Below are 19,087 nucleotides of genomic sequence, written 5' to 3'. Positions count from 1 at the left end.
TTATTTTTGGGACAGAGAGAGACAGAGCATGAACGGGGGAGGGGCAGAGAGAGAGGGAGACACAGAATCGGAAACAGGCTCCAGGCTCTGAGCCATCAGCCCAGAGCCTGATGCGGGGCTCGAACTCACGGACTGCGAGATCGTGACCTGGCTGAAGTCGGACGCCTAACCGACTGCGCCACCCAGGCGCCCCTGTGGTATACTTTTATAAATAACACCAGACCTAGTTTCTAAAGGGGGAAGAAAATAAAGGTTAGGCAATGGTACAAGGGTTACTTTTCTTTTCTGAGACTTGATTTCTTAATCTTACTTTGCAAAATGGTTTACTTTCTCATCTCCCGGAGTTTCTCCAGTAATTGTGTTAATTTGTTAAAATCCCAAACCTATGAGTGATGTTATTTTGTAGCTTACTAAGTGTCTTAACATCATGTCCCCAAAGTAACTGACTTTTAGCCACAGATCAAGTGACATGCATGACTGAAACATAGCATGTGACTACCTTCATGCCACATTTTGGCAGAAGAAGGGAATTTCCCCTCTTCTAGATAGGTGTGTATTGACTGGGATAACTTCACAAAATTATGTTCTTTTCACTATGAGTCTTCACAGTAGAAGTAGAATTCCACCTACAAGCAGTCTCAGGAGAAAGAGTGTGGCTTCTTTCTGCTATTTTTTGCTGTATTCCATCTAGTATTGGTCAGTAGAAGAGCAGGATCAGACTGGCTCTAATTTCCATAAAGCAAATGGGAGTCTGGGGAGAGAACCGTCAAAGGACTAGGCTTACAGTCAAGGCTATTGGCTTGAATGTTGTCACTGAACTTCAGCTTATTCATCTGCAAAATAGGGTTAGTAATACCTATCTTATTCACAAGGGTTATTATGAGATACCACATGGAAATCTGAAGATTTGTCACGTAGTAGGTGATCAGTGAATGTTAACTTTCTCCGTGGAAAAGAACCTGCTGGAATGTCATTATACACTTACAAAGCTAGCCGGAGCATGTCTCCTGACAGCTCTAAGGCAACCACCCACACATTCTAAAATAAGTCTCCACCAAACCTGTATTCCCTTATCTGGGCTAATCTGTGACAAATAGAATGATAGAGAAAGTCAGAAAAGTCATGGAATTCCCTAATTTAAGGAGAACTGAGGGGCACAGAAAAGGAACGCAAACAATGCAATGTTACAAACAAAAACATCTGTGATCTTTGCCCTGTGATACGGGGAAATGAAGATGCACTACCAACTTGGCCTACTTGATCTCTCATCGCTGAACAAGTTTTGCAGCTCCTCCTATAGTAGGCTGTGACAGTGGTGGGAAATGAACAGAAGATGTAATGTTAAGGTGCTAGAGAAAAGGTTTGAGATTGCTCACCTCCTCATAGTAATTCTCTTTCTCTACTATGCACGTTGCCCTTGAACCTTCTGTTCCATGCATGACTCAGTCTCCCTTTTGAAGTTGCGGTCCTGTAACTCCTGCCTCAACATGTTGCTTTGTTTGCCATTCTAGCAGGGAAGGTAAACTGGTTCAGTTTCATTTCAGCAAGTCCAAGCCTGTTTTTCACATAGTACTGGTAATTAATTAATTCCCTAACATCTTTAGTTGGTCAGCTTCTGCTGGGGCTTTTCATTCTGCAATAATCATTCTTGGTCTCCAAGCACCACTAATTATGACTAGAAGAAATCCTGCCATCATTTCCCATTTCTCTATGTTGGTGTTTATTCTCTGACTCTTATCACTTGCATGATGATCTCAAGGTCAGAAGATGTTGAATAAAGGAAGCATGGACACTAGAGTTAGAGGCCAGTATGGGGCTGTCTTCTTGCTCAAGTTGTTAGTTAGAGCCTGTTTACTCTCCGTTATGCACCAGAACATTGGGTGAAAAGGGTTGCATTTCTCAACAAACCGCTACTAGGATTATGGGGCTTGAGGAATGGTCACCATAAAAGTATTCAGAAGTATGATGAAAGGATTGGAATTGTGGGACTGGAAGCCAGAAAATAGAACCTAGAAAAATAGTGGCCATTTTAAATGAATGAAATGGAAAATAATTGCCAGAAGGTTTGAGACAGAAAACAAAATACTTGTAGCTTTTCCGTTTTTCTTTTTTAAAAAAATTCATTTCTTTGGGCTTAATCACCAAGGAAGGACACATTAAACATTTGGCTGCAGCTCCGGACACCAGAGCACTTGCCCACAGGACTAGGAGTGGAGCTGAGCTGGTTCGAGATGCTGGCCTTACCCCTCCTTCACCCTGGCTCACCACAGATCTCTGTACTTGCATTTTGGTTTCGGCACTTTTTCTCCTGTGTCACAAGAGAGGCAAGGAGTGGAGTTATCGTGCTCTTCCAGATTAAACCAAGCTGTCTGTTTGAGAAGGGTCGAATTTAAAACACATAAGGCTTTAGGATAGCAAAAGAATCTTAAGTCCCCATTGCTGTCCCACAGTTTAACTGTTTCCTGTTACCATAGTTCGTTACAATAGCATGCCTCACAGTGGCTTCTTTTGGGTTACACATCTTCTTCCTTTGTGACAGTGGAAGCGTGAGTGATATGTGCTCGCCACCCCAACTACCTCCTTTGTAGTCGGTATTGATTTGGAAATAGACTGAGGAAGGTAATGGTTGTATTGAAACATGTTAAATTCACAAATGGCAGAATTTCAATAAACCCAGAAGACTTCATCATTTTCATTACATTGCTAAGATGAAGAGAGACTGGAAGAAAGTTTCTGGAATATTCTGTTGAATCGAATCCTGGAGTCTAAATCAAGGTTCATAATGATATTTCAGACCTTATAATAGGTGGGGAAATCCAGATGTAGGCACTAAGGGGATAGTTCTTATTCCACCTTCTTCTCTGTGGAGTCATTATGTTAGCAATTCCTTCCCGGGTGTTTAACTGTTAAGAGAAGGAGAGAGCACTTTTCTTCTGAAGATGAACCCTAGGTGGGAGTCTGTGGTTCCTAAGTTTTTCTGAGCCAAAGAGAGGGTTGCAGAAGGATGAGCATATTAGGAAGTACTTCCTTTTCCACTGTTTTTAGCTCAGCTTTATGGTTAGTTACCAACACTGGTTATGCAGACTGACAACAAAAGAATGAAGCGAGCGTCAACTGATTTCTTGGTGACCGTTTTGGACAAAAGAGGCCTTTTGAAAAAACAGGGTCAGATGAATATTGGTCTATTCAAACCCCATCTCACTGCTTGCCTAAGGACCAAGTCCTGCTTCCTCCTTCTCCCTTTCTACATGTCTTAAGCCTTTCCTATCTCCTCTCCCTTCTCCTCCCACAGGAGGAAACCCTGAGCAGCCTGTTCAACTAGAAAATCAATGACTGATAGAGACTTAGTTGCTGGACTGGGCTTTGTAAACAAAATCTGCCTTTGGAAGAGAACGAGGAAACCAGGGTCTTTTAGTTCAGCTTGTAGAGTTAAAATTATCAGCCTGAGGTGGATATGCTTGCTTTTTTACTTGGGAGTTCTGGCTTTCTTGTGTTTATGTCAGGGACTTCAACCAAGTGTTGAACTGATTTAATCCTCCAGACATTATGAGGTCAGTAATAGATGCGGCAACTGAAGCAGCTTGGTAACTCGCCCAAGAGTGGTGGACCCAAGATTCAAACCTTGGCAGTTTTTCTCCATATACTCTTTGGAAACCATACAGCATATAATTATTATCATATGCAGTAGTTAGTATTTGCCTTTGAGTTACAGAAAGATCAGAAGCAGTCGAGAGACAGGAGGGAGAGCTCCAAGCAGAGCTGAGATCCTTCTGTGTGTACTTAAGTGTTGCGGTTGTTTTTCAGCATATTGTATCTTTCTCCTGAGTCAGGGAACCATCCTGCCTTTTCTTTTCCAGTGCTGAGGAATGTAAACAAGTTTGCTGGGCCTTGCGAGACTTCACCAGGTTGTTTCGATAGCTCACACTCCTGCACTGTGCCTGTCACCCAGGTGAGTGTCTCAGCTTTTTCCCTGGCTGTCAGGAATGCTTGGGGATGACGTAGGTTTTAATGCCCATCATGGGACTTATTACTATAGCTGGTCAGGGAAGGACTTCACAGTTTAACACTGCTGAACAGCTAGGAAATGCAGGGCCCTGATTTTCTTGGGCTAAGGCAGCCAGTATTGTCAGCTGCTTTTGCATGCCGTCTTCACCCCCACAGGAAAGTTATTATAGAAGAGCTAAAAAAAATAAATAAATAAAAATCTTCCTGTAATCTCCTTACAGACATTTTAGGGTGGTAAATGTGTATATTAAACGAATAAGTATTTTTTAACCTGGCTACCTTGGTGAAAACAGTGCTGACCTAAAGTTGACTGTGATTACATGACACCATTTCCCTAAAATTGACCTTCAGATCAATGAGCAAAGATACTTATTCTTACCACTTTTATAGTCTAGATGCTGAAATGCCAGGTTTTTATCACTTTTATCGTCTGAATGCTGAAGTGACCAAGGCCAGAGGTATAGGGAAGGTGTAGGAAAGCCTCCTTGTCTAGCTCTTGATCATCAGTTTTTCTCCGTGTGCTTCCTAACACTCGTTCTGAGGTAAAGCAAGAAGCTTAACTGAGGACAGAAAGGACTGGGTAGTGGGATTTGGGTGCCAGTTTCTTCACTGAGAGAAGGAAGGCAGCTCTCCTCTTAAGCCCCACCTTTGATGTCTTAGGCAGAATTTATTCTCCCAGGAGGCAATTCTCAATGAATGTGCAGCACCTCCCTGGCGGTTTCTGTTATTAAATGCACCAGTAGATTAAGGGACTCTTCAGCAGTGCCTAACCACACCAGAAATTATTTCTAAACTTTGGTTCTTTAATAAGTAGTGATATCATTTGGGATCTTCAAGTTTTGCAGTGTCAGGAATAGCTAACATTGATACACTCAGGCTTCTTAGTGGACAGCTATGAATGTTGATAGCTAACGTTTATGGTGCCTTTACTGTGTGTCAGATACTGTTTCCAGTGCTTTATAAGATAATCCTCAGGCGGTTCGGTGAGTTAGTGACCGTTTTTATTCCCGTTTTACAGGGGAATAGAGCTTCCAAATGTTAAACGATTTGCGTGATTGTCACAGTCAGTAATTTATAGAGCTACGATTCAGGTGTGGACATTGTGGTGCCAGAGTCCTCACTCTTAACCATGGTACTTAATACTTTTACAGAGTACCTTTTCATACAGACTAAATCAGTGGTTTTTAAAATTTTGTGAGCAGGCAGAGTCTTCCTTCAGGCTAAACTCTTGCATGAAACCCCAGTATATAAACAGACTGAAATCGGTATTTTGTGGTTGGTTTGGGGTGGGCAGCCTGGACCTGTTGGTTCGCTCTACCCCCAACATACGTTCCCTAGTTTCCACAGCACACTCAGAATCAGAAAAGGGCTGCAGACTGTATCGTTAAAGCAGAAGCTGTCTTGAAATCACCAGTAAAAAATCCAACTACTTCTTCTTTTTTTTTTTTTTTTTTTAAACTGAGTCCTTGTTGCAGAGGGTAGAATGAGGTACCTGAGCAAGTAGAGAAACGTCTGCCTTGACTTTATAAGAAGCTTACTATGTCCTGGACCACAATTATTGACTGTTTCCTCTCTTTTGTCAGGAATGTCTTTTTTAATTAGAAGACAGGAAGAAAACAAAAACCAGACTGTGTCCCACAATCAGAAACCTCCATTGTGGCAGAGGGGCCTTCACCGCCACCAGGGCGTCCCGCCAGACAGGGAGAGACTCCAGCCTTCAGAGGCCATCCTGAGGAGTTCCTGTTTGGGGGTGTGAGGGAAAATCAGCGCGGTTTAAAAAAAGATGGCTGTGGCCTGTCCGGTGTGGTGGGAGGGGAGCTGGTTTCCTGGTGAACTTGTTTCAAAAGGAAAAGTAATTTTAAAGAAATAAAAAAGGAAACAAAAAAAAAAGGAAAACTAAACTGAAACCAGAACTGAAACGTTCACTTGGCAGCAGTGACATGCACACATACACACACGTACCTACACACACATGCTAACATGCATGTGCACATACAATAAAATAAAAGTACAAATTTTTATGAAGCAGAAACCATTTACTTAGAGAAAATGGGAATTCAGATGAAATCGCTGCAATTGGAAGAAAAGGGTCAGGATCCTCTCTTAAGGTTTTCTATTGTTTTTTCCTCTCTTTCTCTCCCACCCTCCCTTCTTGCCCTTTGCCCCTCCTCTTTTAACGAAAAACGAGTAGAAATTTATCGCACTCTCCCAGCGTTTCTTCCCACCTCTAGAGTTGCTCAGACGAGGAGCCTGTTTGTTTTATATCATGGTCACATCAGTGATACCAGGACCTGTGAGGGCCAAAATTCATGTATATCCCAACCCTGACTCTATCCAATCTCTAAATCCACTTCCAATCCACAGTGGGTTGTCATCAGCCAAAATTAGGGTGAGTGGGATATAAATGTATATTCTAAGTTTTAGGTTTTTTTAAGAATTTTTTTTTTTTTTAATTTTTCACCCACAGACAGGAGAGAGGGAAAAAGGAGGGTGGGTGGGAATATGAGGGAAAGTGTTTACAGGGCTAACTGTATTTTACTAAAAAATGTGGAAATTATTTGACTTTGTTGGGGGGTGAGGCGGGAGAGGGAAGCCCAAAGCTGATCTTAATGTTTTAAAGGAGTTGCAGCCCTGCACAGGTGTTAGATTTGAGGGCACTGTTCTGTCTGGTGTTACAGCCATCTCAAGAACAAATCAACAGCAACAAAACAAACAAACAAAAAAAAAAGAAAAGAAATAAATTTTTAAAATTTAATCAGTGTTTGTTTTTCCTTCCTTTTACTGCCTCAGAGCTCTGAAATGACACAGCTAGACGACACGAGTGAGCAGTTTAAGCCATTACCTGGTAGACAGCTGCCTATGGAGTTTAAACAGCAGGCGCCTGCTCTTGGTGCCACGGACCCTTCATATTTCAGGGGAGTGGCTCATTCTGCATCTTTTATTCTAGTTCACCCTAAAGCTCATGCTACATTTGTGGTACGTATATTCTTTCTCCTGTGGCCACCCAAGTAGATGGATTAATTCCTAACCTACTGAGTACAATATTTGGTCTTTGAAAAAAAGAAACCTGTATTGCAGTATGCTTGACATAGAATAAGCTGCACATATTGAAGTTATACAGCTGATAAGCTTTGACATAGGATACACCCATGAAACCATTAACACAAGATAGTGAACATACCTTTACTCCCAAAAGTTTCCTCATGCCTCTTACCATCCACCCCATGCTCAAGTAGGCACTGATCTGCTGTCACTGTAGATTAGTTTGCATTTTCTTTAGTTTTATATAAATAGGATCATTCAGTATGTTAAAGTAATTGGGTTTTAAGCTAATAAGCTTGACTGCAGAGCTCTATCTAATATTGAAACCAATGAAACAAACCTTCCTGCATAACATCAGTTGTACTCAGAGTTTGACTTGGACAGGATCTTAGGCTGCATACATTTAAAAATCCACACCCTTACTTCAGCTAGCTTCCTCCTGGAAAGCAAAGCCAGCCAGTTCAGTGCTCCTGGCGCCCTACTGACTCATCAACCTAGAAGGCAGACCCGCCCTCTGTCATGGCCCCAGAGATGGAGGGCAGGTGCTAGGGGAAATAGAGCCAGCTGATATCAGAAATCGAGTCTGGTAGAACAGCATGGAAGCAACTGGATCTTTTCAATATTTATTAATTGAAAAATACATAAAATTCCACTTCTATTCCATGTTCTTTCAAGGAGGTAGCTGCCAGCCTTAAGCATCTGGTATAATACCTATGTGCATATCTGTCTCAGATATGAGGGTGTGAGGCTCAAACTAGAGAACCCCCAAATCAGATCAGGCCCATGCCCTGTTGAGAGAGCATGGCCCACAGCACTTGACTGTCTTTGCCTGAGGAATTGGGGGGCAACCACAAGGGTGGGCCACTACTCTGGGACAGATCCCTCTCAGCTAGGCCCCTAGGGTTGGGGGAGTTCTCTGCTCACCGGGGCTGATGGCTGAGTTCCTCCAGAGTGAGCAGAGGCGAGGCACATCCAGGAAGACTGAGCCCTGAAAGCAAAAGTGGCTTCTAGCTTCCCTCAGATGCTGCGAGGAGAGCCTGGAACACAGAGCTCTCTTCCCTCTCCTTAGCACAAATCCACTTCCAGAAGACCCAGAGAGGACCTGCGAGCCAATCAGGTGCCAACTGGGGCCGTTGCACCTCCACATGAATCCACACAGACACCTGGGAAGCCCGTGCCGGTCACTATCCGCAGTCTCATTGTTGCATGCCGACTGGGTGCATGGGCCAGGCCACCTGACCAGCACCAAGACCTGCCACAGGAGGGGCCTGGGCCACAGGCTGCAACCGCTGCTGGGACTGCCAGATGTGATGGAGCTCCTTGAACTGTTCCACCATGTGGTCTTTGAGGTCTGGGTTTGAGATCTGTAGCCGGATACTATCAGCTGACCAAGAAAGCTCCCCTGAGAACATCTCCAGCAACAGCCGAGCTGCTACAGGCACCACCTGGGAGGCAAAGAGGGACAGGAGAACCTTGGCGGGACTGTCAAATCCAGTTGTGCCTGAGGCATCCATCAGGAAGAAGGGCCACCAATTTCTACTTCATACAAAGGCTAGTTACGTGTGGATAGCCCTGGGCCTTGATTATCACTGGCCGCCAAGTTCACACTGCTCAGAGAGCCCTGAGCCTCCACCCTGGGGCAAGAGCTGAGCCCCAGGATTTCCCAATATTCAAGCCAAAGCAGAGTGGGGGCTTGAGAGATGAGATGGTGGTATACCTGTACAGTGATGAGCTTCTTCTCTCGGGGTTTGAGGTCAGGCCACTCCTCCCCAAAGCAGAAGAAGATCTCAAATGGTGGCGGGGTGTTGGTCTGGCCCTTCTGGAACAGGATGAGCTCTGCAGCAAGATCAAGACCCTTAGAGTCTAGAACCATGCTCCTGGACGATAGGAAGCCAGGAGGAACATAATGTGGGTCCCTCACCATTGAGAAAATGCTCCAGGCTGAAGAGCTTGGTTTTGACCTCCCGCTGGATGGGGTTGGGCTGTGAGCCGTGGGCTGAGGCGCAGGGCCCGCTCCAGAACACCTTGCACTGGCACAGGCGGATGGCATACAGATCTTGGCCTTGCAGCTGGAGTATAAGCCCGCGGTCCAGGACATCCAGCAACTGGTTTGTGTAGAAGCGTTGCTTGTCGCTGGGGATGTCCTCAGGGCTGGGGAAGCGCACTTGTTCCAGGCTCACGGGGCCAAAGAGCTCTACCTGCTCTTGGGTGGCCTCCAGCTGGCTGTAGAAGAGCCGGCAGCCCTGTGGGTTGCTGATGGTGAGGGCACGGGGTGGTCGCCCCCGGTACTGGAACTTGATCTCCAAGTCAGTCACTGTGGGGCAGAGGGTAGGCCCGCCCAGTCTGTGAGCCCTGTGCCTCCTCGTTCTGCAGCCCACTGACTTGCTCTCTGCCCAGCAGCCAGGCCATCTAGTCAGCTCTCCCACTTCTGTCTCCCCCCCACCCAAGGAGGGACTGGCTTGAGCATCTTTGCTCTTCATCCTCCACCCTTCTTGCAAACCAACCAAACCCGCCCCCCCCCAGCACTGTTTTTGGACACAGCAACCCCCCCCACCCCCAGCTCTCCTGTGGGTCCTTACAAGGCAGCATGTGGGGGCTGATCAGCAGGTCGGGCAGGAGTTGTTCGCCTGTGGGGGGCAGGCTGGCAGCCAGGGACCCAGGCTGCAGGCTCGGCAGGACCGCAGGGAGAAGCTCCCCAAAGTCAGCAGGGTTGCCAGGGGTGGGGCCCAGGAGGCGGGTGGGGTCTGGTGCAGGAGGGCCCAGCACCACAGGTGGCTGGAGAGTGGGTGGCCACTTGACATCCTCTTTGGGTAAGGAATAGGGTGCCATGGGGGGGCCAGGTTGCACTGCTTCTACAGAGGGTGGGGGCAAACAGAGCTTTAATGCCACTTCTGGTAACCGCCCCCTAGGCCCACCTACTCTTGGCCCTGGGCCTCCCTTCAGCCCCCTCCCAGGTGCCTGTGGTACCTGCAGCTTCTCCTTACTCTAGGCCCCCAACCACACCACCTCCCAGCCCCACCTGTGAGGCTCAGGCTTGGTAACATCCTCTGGAGCTGAAGAGAAGACAGGCAAAGGAGAAGGGAAGAGGCCAGAGAGAGAGAAGGGAGGCCAGGTTAATGAATTGATCTGATGCTAAAGAAATAACACATGAGCACCACAAAAGGCAGTTCCCCAGTGTTCAGCTTAGCAAGGCCAGACCCTGCCTCCAGTCCCAGCTCTGCCCTCCCAGGCAGGTCAGTGAGCTCTCAGGGCCTCCGTTTCCTCATCTGCCTTCTACAGGTAGTAATACCTACTCAGCCCCAACTCCTGAGGGTGTGTCAGATGACATCTGGTCATGTTTTGTGCCAACAAAACCCTAAGGAGATTCAGGGTGCTGACTGTGTTCCTATCAGAACTCCCAAGAAGAAGCTCCAGAGAAGAGCTACAGAAAGGGCAGTAGGGCCCTGGAGGAAAGGGGCCGCTTAATCCTAAAGCAGAGCAGGACAGCAGAAAGGCCGTAACAAGGCCCACCATGTCAGTGCACGCAGACACTGCCAAGAGTGGCCCGGAGCTCACCTCTTCCTCTTCCTCCTCCTCCTCCTCTCCTGCACCAAAAGCGTAATCCTCACTGGGCTGTGACTCTGCAGAGCAGGGAGAGAAAACAAAAACAGAAACGCAGTCAGTGGAGGAGGAGGAGATGGGAGAAGGCCATCGGGGCTCCATGGGGCAGCTCCTGCTGTGGCTTCTTCCCTGCCGAGAGCTGCCCAAACAGGAAGGTGGAAGGCCACACAGCCACCAGGAATCACTAGGGACCTCTCTGACCCCATGGCACTAAGCTCCTTAGGCCGCTAGACCTACACTCACTGGAGCCAAGAACAAGGGCAAGGTGAGCAAGATAGACACAAAGCCTGGTCTGTGCCAAGCCATCCCGGGCCTCACAAATGGTCCGTCGCAGGCCACTCCTGGAAGCCCAGGGTGTAATGACCTCGCAGGCCCAGGGCCCTGCCCCTTCCCGCACAGTTTCCTTAGGTGGCCCATGGGGTCAGGCGTGATACCTGCAGGAGCGTGGCCATTAGAGCAGACCTCGTAGATCTTGTAGGGCTGAGGTGGCATGTCCCGGGGTCCATCATAGATGAGGCGGAAGTCACGGCTCTTGTTAAGGGCACAGCGCAGGTTGGCCTTCCACTTGGCCGGGTCTGCCTCGTCCACCCCTTCGGTGTACTTTCCTGTCTCCTTGGCCCAGGCCTGGGCGGGAAGAAAAGATAAGGCAACCACAGAGAATCTCGACCTTCGCCAAAGCCCCAGCCCCTCCTGGCCTCTGGGAGTCACTGCTGAGCCAGTGGGACCTTCAGGGACACACAGCCTGACCTGAGTGTCCCTCTGCAAGGTAGGGGATATGACTCTAGGCCTTCCCAGCCCTTAGGGCTCCAAGAAACTAAAGGAAACCTAAGTGCTTTGAAAGGCATCTTATCCACTGCTCCTGCAAGGGTCAATAAGGTAAAATCTCTAAGGAGAATGGTGGATAAGAACATAGGATCTGGAGTGGGACCGGGTTTGAATCTGGAAACTGCCACCCACCAGCTTTGTGCCGGGGCATGTCACTTTGCCTCTTTTTGCTGTGATGTCCTCATCACAGTGCCCACCTCACAGGGTGGTAGCAGAGTCTCCAAGGCCCACAAAGCTCTCAGAACTGTGCCTGCACTTTGGACAGGCTCCATACACTTTAGCCGTTGGTATTATTTTTGAGGGTCAGTTGGCTAATACCAGGATTACAAAGGTTTCTTCCCTTTAACGTAGCAATTCGACTTCCAGGAATTTATCCTAGGGGTACAGAAGCATCCGCACAAAATTCTGCACATAAACAAGGTTTATTCATTGCAGCACTCTTTGTAAAAGCGGAAGACCCCAAATAAATGTCCCTCAATGGGAACTAGTTAAATTATGGCCAATCCTTAGAACGGAATAGTGGGCAGCAAGAAAAAAAAAAGGAGGGGGGGCTTTTGATATCCTAACATGTCATATTCTTCAAGAAATACGAGGTACAGGAGGGTATGTATACACCTATCATTTTGTAAAAAGCAGGAGAAAAGATAGGTACATATCTGCACATATGCACAAAAATCTCTCAGGAAGGATAAACAAGACACTGACAATACTAACTGCCTCCAGGGAGGGAATGGGTGGCTGAAGACAGGGGTGGGAGGGAGACTTTGCTGCAAACCATTTTACACTTTTTAAATTTTGAATTGTGTTACCTCGTCAAAAATAAGAAACAGATTTGAAAAGAACCTTCAAAGGGTAAATATCAACCTGCAAAGACTAAGGAGACCCTATCCAAATGTTTAAAAATAAGGATTCTCTTCGACGCAGCAATGTTGAACTCTAGGAACTAATCCCAAAGAAAATCATTTAAGATGTACAACGGGTAAGAGTTTAGAGGGTATCCGTGGCAACGGGTCTTCGACACTGAAACACTAAGCACTAAGCAATGTGAAGTGTCCAAAAACTGGGTTTGGATGTCTAAACTGCTAAGCCCCGCACTGGTCACGGAAAGTGACGTGGCATTTAGGGCAGAGGAAAGCTGGTTCCGATGTTGGATGGTGAAAAGTGCAGGATATTCCAGGTTGATTCCATTTTTGAATTTTATAGATATATATGCAGAAAACTGAACATACAAGCAAAAAATTTCCATAGTTGTTACCTCCTAGTGTTAAGATTATGGGGGCATTCTGTGGTCTTTTAGAGTATGTGCACTCCAAACACGCACACTGCACACATACTCGTGTGATGAGAAAGTGACAAGAAAAGGGAGGAGGAGGAGGAGTTACAGGAAGGTCTCCTGGGGGCCTTTCAGTCCCCACCTTGCTCTGGGCACAAGGTTAAAAAAAGGCACACTGCAGGGGTGCCTGGGTGGCTCAATCAGTTAAGCGTCCGACTTAGGCTCAGGTCACGATTGCACAGTTCATGGGTTTGAGCCCGGTATCGGGCTCTCTGCTGTCAGCATAGAACCCGCTTCAGATACTCTGTCTCCCTCTCTCTCTCTTCCTCCCTTGCTCTCTCACACACACTCTCTCTCTCATAAACAAATAAACATAAAAAAAATTTTTTAAAAAAAGCACACTTTAGGGGCACCTCGTGGCTCCGTTAGAAAAAAAAAAGGCACACGGTGGTTATGCCTGCCTCCCCTTAGTCCAAGCCTGCGGTCGCCTGCGGCAAGGCAGCTGGGACAGCGGTCAGTTTAAGATGTATGGGGAGGTCCTCTTCTAGGGAGGGGGGGTGCATCAGAAGTCCAGGAGTACCCCCATCTTGGGCTTACCTTGAAGATGGTATTATCTCCGTCCTGGCTGGGGCCGTGCCGTGTGGCATGGCGCCAGGGGATGTAGAAGAATTTCCTCTCCCCATTGACCCACTGAAGCCCTGGGTACTGGCAGCTGTTCACCTGGGCCACCAGCCAGGGCTTGAGTCGCACACGGCGGGGTGGAGGGGGGGGCCTGGGGGCCGGCTGGTTCATGGCAAAGGGATCTGCAGGAGAAAGCCAGAGGGGGACATCAGAAGCTCTGCAGCTGGCCGCTCCCTGCAGCAGGAAGATGTGCAGGGGGCCAAGCCAGGGATTTGCTGGCTTCCTCTTCCTCTCTGGTCTGCCCAGATGCTCACGGCCAATTCTCTTTTCCAACTGTCAGCTTTCTGGTCACAGGGTCACTGCATCTGCTTTGTGTTTGGGAGGTGGGAGAGGGGGTGGGGTTCAGATAGAGGGGGTGCATGCGTGCCCCGCCCAGGCATGCTTTACCAGGTGGGGCATCAATTCCCCAGCTGCTGTGAGGCTGCAGCGGCCCAAAGGCAGAGGGCGGCCCATTGCTGCCTCACTCCACGGCTAGGCAGCCCACAGCCGGTGAGTGACTGATACACGGGGACAAAAAGCCAGTCCCCTTGCTTCAGATGGGGCAAACCGGTGCAACAGGCGCTCCAGAGCTCCGTGTGGGGTCAAACCGAAGGCCATCTGCAGCCGATGCCACTTCCTTGCTTAGCTTTCTTCCTGCCCCACCCTGCTCCCCTCCTCTCCCCACCCCTTCTGCCCTCCCTCTCCTTATCCGGAGAACTCCCTCACTATGCCCCCTTCTAGGAAACTTGGCCAAAGACCAAGTCCCAGCATGTGAATGGAGGAAGGGTTTTCACACCCACTCTTCAGAGCTTCCTTTCTTCCTCAGTTTCCCTCCAAGGATGAAGCTTCCCCACACCTGGACATCTTGAGAGAAATCCCATCAGCCCACTCAGTCTACCTCCTGCCTCACCAGGGCAGCAGCCTTAGGTGGGACTTGAGAAATACCAGCCAACTGATATACCTCAGATGTTGGAAGCTTCTGTCCTCCAGCTACTTCTCCCTGACCAGCCCTGCTCTCTCCAGGATCCTCCTCTGAGGGGGGTTAAGACCAGACATAAGAGGAAGGCCGCTGGGGCTGTGACACAGGCGAGGGTCCAAGGGGGGGCAGGCCTGTCAGGGAAGGAATGGCTGAAGGAACTAGGGCGTCTGGATTAGTGGGTAGGGACAAGAGCTATCCTTTGTGGCACCACCATGTGACAAAAGGACTAGGGTTTGAGTCAATACCTGGACAGCCTCCACTGAGGCAGACTAGACCCAGGTTGAAAAAAATTTTAACAGCTAAAGCTATGCAATCAATAGGCTCGGCCTGGGAGCCACTGGTTTCTGGGGGGTACCTACGCCCAGGTGGGCTTCCAGGTGGCCTGCCTTAGGTGGCAGATTGACCAAGATGATCTCTCAGGCCTGGACCCTATCATTCCAGGCCTGCTGGGAGCCCTGACCTCGGTTTCCCTGCCCAGTACCTTTTTGGCTGTGGTTGCTAAGCGCCACCTCCACGCTGCTAAGATGTCTCCATCTGCGGGCCTCTCCTCAGGGCAGTGCCCAGCTCTGGGCTAGGACAGGGAGTTTAGGAGAGCCCCCAGCCCTGCCCCCAGGCCTTAAAAGATTGAGGGTTCAGTTCCCCTTTCTACACCAGCCTCCACCCAGCCCCAGGGGAAATGAAAGTGGCCAGAACAGACAACTCGGAAATCTGACTCACTGTGAACTGGGGGAAAGCTACATGGAAAAATTCACATTTGGGTCCCCAAGACCAAATTCTCAATCTCTCACCCCGTAGCCCATTCCCCAGTCCCCTGCTGACGGTCACTGTACATTTGGTGTGGTTCACAGCTGTGGGGATGGCCTCACCCACCACATTTGTATTTGTAGCTCCCACCCGCATCCTCAGACGAGAGGCCGTGGTCCTAGAATGACTGGTGATAGCCACCAAGAGCTGCCATTCTGGCTATGTGAAGTGGACAGAGGAAAGTTCTGGTGACCCAGAGGGGAAGGCAAGCTTCCCTGACGACCAGCCCCCGACACGGTCAGGCCCGCAGCTGCGCCAGGGGTGATGGAGCCGGGACACCAGACAGGCCTACTCCTCTCTCTGCCCAGGGCAAGGAGGAAGTTAGGGTGACTCCCTCCCCGGCCGCCTAGCCTGGCCCAGCAGTGCTGTTCAGTAGAAAGATGTTGAAATTATTCACGTCAGTAATGTACAATCCCTTCGGGTATTCTAAGGAGGGGAGTATGGAGAAAGGGCTCCCATAACAAGCAGCCAGGGCCAAGGGAGGGTATCCGGCAAGCAGGCCAAAGAAAGATCTTCTGCCTCAGGTGCACCAGGCCCAGGCTCAGTGTGTTTCCCAGCGAGGCTTCCTCCTGCCTAGAGGTGGGCTTAGATCTGCTTCAGACTATCCTAATGCCAAGAGTTCTGAATTTCAATGCGTTTGGGCCCCGTCCCACTTTCCCTCCAGGTAGAAATAGTGGCCCAGACTTCCCGGGCACCTCAGGAGCTATTGCACAGCTCTCAGAAAGTCCATCCACACTGTGCTCTGCCGGTGGGAGGACTTGATTTTTCAGTAGAGGGCCAGGGGGTCTGCCCTGACTCATTGACAGCTGAACACGTGTGCCTTCTGGAGACTTGGGGTGACATTTCTGCGGCCCCCACACCTAGGATTTGAGCCCCGGAGAGTGGGGAAAGCCAGAAGAACCTGCATCAGTTTCCATGGAAATAAGGAAAAGGTGTGGGCTGCTGAGGACCTGAGAAAGCCCTTATGGGTGAATTCTGTAACAGTGAAGCATCGAGAAGGGCAGCCCAGGAACCTCTGCTGGGGTAGGAAAGCCCCACAATTCACGCCAAGGCCCTGGAATCCCCGGAGCCAACCACCTGAGGAGCCCGGAACCCTGCGGAGACCAGGGACCCCCTAGGGGAGGAGCTCTGCAGCCCGGTAGTGGGAGGAGCAGCAAGCCCCTTGCTACCTGTCTGATTCACACAGCCTCCCGGTAAATCCCACACTAAGTTCAGGGATAAGGCAAAGGGTTCCCTGCGCCTGGCGTGACCCTAAATCCCACCGCCTCCAGGTGAGTTGACCACATCCCGAGACAAGCTGAGGCCCAGATGCCTCTCTAGGCTTCCTTCAGGGGAAGGCCAGGGTGCAGGGGGAAACCCCAAAGTAAGGCCTTTAGGCAAAAAAGGGTGGTTTCCCAGTGCCTCCCTGCACTTGGCGGAGCCTTAGCGCCCCCACCGGCTAGTTCCAGGGAGGGCGGGACGATGCTTGTGGCCTTGCTGCCCCTCTATTCTCCTCCATCGGCCCCGCCTGCGTCCTGGCAGGTCCTGGTCACTTATCCCCGTTTGGGGCGCGCGGGGAGCCCAGGCCAATCCCGCGGACCCACCCCCGGGGCGCGGGCTCAGCTTCTGCCTCTTGGAACGCTCCGCGGGCTGATGGCGCCCCCTGTCTCTTCCCCCACCCTGCCGTGCCCGCCGCCCATCCCCTGCCCCTGCTCAGAGACTGCCCAGAGAGTACTGCGCGCGGTGGCGGGCACCTTCTACCCGCGTCGGCCACAGTCATCTCACTTTCCCTCTACTTTTAGACTCGTTTTGTTTTTAAGTTCGAGGGAAGTCTGTAAGGAAACTAGTCCAAGAAGTGCGCCCCGTGATTCTTCTCTGCTAGGAGGGTCAGTGCCTCTTGTTCTCGGCCACTAGTCAAAAGACGGCGCCTCCGCCCGACACCATCTTCCCACACACTCTGCCCGAATTCCTGTCATTGGCAGGTGCCCAGGGAAGAGATGAGAAGCGTGCAAGAGGGGGGAATAGGGGCTCACCCCTCTACGACCCAAGCTAGACCGCTGTCGGGCGCCCAGGCGCTCCCCATCCTTGCGGCGGCGAGACGGAGGGAGAGCAGAGTAGACCTAGGGCTCCTGGCAGCGGTGACCCCTCCGCCGGTCCCCGGGCTCCCCGGGTGCCTGAGGGACGAAGGCTGCGGGTGTGAGGCACCCCAGGCTGATCCGGACGTAGGAAGCACCTTGGAGGCCGCCAGACCGGAGGGGCACGCCCTGCCGTGGGCGCCCCCTCTGCCCCCCGCCACCGCGGGAGCTAGAGCGCCCGGAGGAGCCGGACGCGGACCCCTCCCGCGCGCCCGCCGTACCTCCGTTCCCCGCCCGCCGCCGGCCGGTGCCCGCAGGGCGCGGAGAGGAGCGCGGGCGGCGGAGACCTACCTGTCTCCGATGCACCCGCGTGGCTGCGCCCGGGAGCACGGGCCGGGCGGCGGGGCCGAGCTGCGCTCTCCCGGAGCTGCGCCTCCCGCTCGCCTGGCACTTCCGCATCACCCGCCCCCGCCCCTGGATCGCGGCCGCCGAGCCTCTGCGCGCCGGCGGCGCCCCGCCCTGCCCCTCGGGACCACCCTGGGCGCCCCCGGCTCTGACCCGGCGACTGAGGGCTGCAGAGCGGGCCAGGCCGGGCCCCCCAGGGCTGCCCAAGGAAGGCCTCTGGGGGAAACGGCAGGCCGAGCGGTGACCTGGACCGACTACTGGGCTCCTTCGGCAATCTGGAACCGCAAAATAGTCATTTGACAGCCCCAGACCCCCTCCCCACGAAGCCAAAGTGCTCGGAGGGGCCCGGGAACTTCCCTAGCCCGCGCCCTCCGGGAGTTCAAGTTCGGGTCAGACACAGGCCGTCAACAAAGTACAAACGAGGGCGCGGTAGGGCCGACTGATAGGTAGCTTCTCGGTCCTCTCCCTGCCCGCCCGGGCTCCTTGGAGGGTCGCTCCAGGGCCAAGCTGCTGGCATCTGGATCCGGACACCCCCCTCCTCGACGTGCTTGCAGACAAGGATCCTCAAGCCATTCTGTCCCTTTTTCTGAGTCTCAACCTGCCTGCCCCAGCTCTCCCTCCCTGGTTGCCTTTGGGACCTCTCAGAATCAGTGCGTGGCCTCTTGTCCCACACTTAACTGCTACCTTGACCATCCATCTGTCTTCGGAACGTTCTTTGATTTCACAAATGGGTCTCACTCACTGGCCCCAAACTTCATACGTCCTGTTCCTTCTCCTGGAGCATTCTTTGCTTGATAATGACTGTTCTCCGAATTTTGTTTCAGCATGGCCTCCTCTGGAAAGCCTACCTTGACTTCCTCTCCTTGGTCGGGTTTCTGAGCTCTAAAGTTCATCCTCACTGGTTTCCCTTATGAAATTCTTATTTTAAAGTCTGATTCCCACTGGAATCAGCTTACTCAGGGATTACTCTTGTTTTTTCATTGTTTTCTATAGTAATTAAAAAAAAATTATAAATGAAGATTTCCAAGTTAACTGACCAAATTTTAGATAGCAACTAAAATATATACGTTCTAGATAGTATTATTTGCCCTTTAAAGTTTAGAGGCTCCTGTGTTTTTCACAAATCCAGTATTAGTTGATGAATCAGAACTTTGGCCTTCCCCTCCCCTCTCCTTTTCCCTCTAGGAATATCTGGGTTCGTCTTTACTACTAATCTGTGTCATTACTTACTATGTGTTGTCTTTTTTCTTCTTTTCTGCATCTCTCTCCCTCTCCCCCAACCCCCAGCCCTAATGTAAAATGGAAATCTAATTATGTACAAGGGTTTTATTCATAGTATCTGCTGCTTATTTCACTATTTCATAGTTTTTAAAATTTAAAGTGTGGATGGGGAAAATGTGGGTAGGTAGATGGTTTTATATTTTTTTCTGTAAAAATGAA

The 19,087-nt window shown here is 50.3% G+C and overlaps 2 protein-coding genes across 6 annotated transcripts in view; one reads left to right on the top strand and one right to left on the bottom strand.

Moving 5' to 3' along the window:
* Positions 1-5,946, top strand: part of TNPO3 (transportin 3) — a 79,027-nt gene extending 73,081 nt beyond the window's left edge. For all 3 annotated transcript variants that reach the window (XM_047097566.1, XM_047097569.1, XM_047097568.1), the window contains 2 exons: positions 3,858-3,949; positions 5,589-5,946. In XM_047097566.1, the coding sequence (XP_046953522.1) occupies positions 3,858-3,918 (61 nt within the window). In that variant the 3' untranslated portion in view covers positions 3,919-3,949; positions 5,589-5,946. The remainder of the gene's footprint in view (positions 1-3,857; positions 3,950-5,588) is intronic.
* A 199-nt stretch (positions 5,947-6,145) lies between these two features.
* IRF5 (interferon regulatory factor 5) lies at positions 6,146-17,701 on the bottom strand. Of its 3 annotated transcripts, none has more exons than XM_047097570.1 (9): positions 17,594-17,701; positions 13,343-13,548; positions 11,082-11,271; positions 10,603-10,667; positions 10,067-10,100; positions 9,627-9,899; positions 8,969-9,361; positions 8,765-8,883; positions 6,146-8,492 (listed from the first exon to the last, which is right to left on the bottom strand). In XM_047097570.1, exons 2-9 carry the CDS (start codon positions 13,535-13,537, stop codon positions 8,244-8,246), a joined length of 1,518 nt encoding a protein of 505 aa, XP_046953526.1. In that variant the 5' UTR covers positions 13,538-13,548; positions 17,594-17,701; the 3' UTR covers positions 6,146-8,243. The 3 variants fall into 3 exon arrangements, with proteins under 3 accessions (XP_046953526.1, XP_046953528.1, XP_046953527.1); XM_047097572.1 differs by lacking the exon at positions 17,594-17,701 and adding an exon at positions 14,866-15,393; XM_047097571.1 differs by lacking the exon at positions 17,594-17,701 and adding an exon at positions 14,367-14,813.
* Positions 17,702-19,087: the final 1,386 nt, after the last annotated feature.

Source organism: Lynx rufus, unplaced genomic scaffold (genome assembly GCF_022079265.1).
Source record: "Lynx rufus isolate CCGP_SWC_20201006 ecotype Redwood Valley unplaced genomic scaffold, mLynRuf1.p SCAF_4, whole genome shotgun sequence".
In the NCBI taxonomy this organism is placed as follows: Eukaryota; Metazoa; Chordata; class Mammalia; order Carnivora; family Felidae; genus Lynx; species Lynx rufus.
This window is presented reverse-complemented; position numbering and strand designations above follow the sequence as displayed.

Coding starts and splice junctions, on each gene's coding strand:
- IRF5 (XM_047097570.1), bottom strand. CDS start 13,537: ATGAACCAGCCGGCCCCCAGGCCCCCCCCTCCACCCCGCCGTGTGCGA. Junction 10,668..11,081: donor TAATGGCCACGCTCCTGCAG/GTATCACGCCTG, acceptor CCTGCTCTGCAG/AGTCACAGCCCAGTGAGGAT. Junction 10,101..10,602: donor AGGAGGAGGAAGAGGAAGAG/GTGAGCTCCGGG, acceptor TCTTCTCTTCAG/CTCCAGAGGATGTTACCAAG.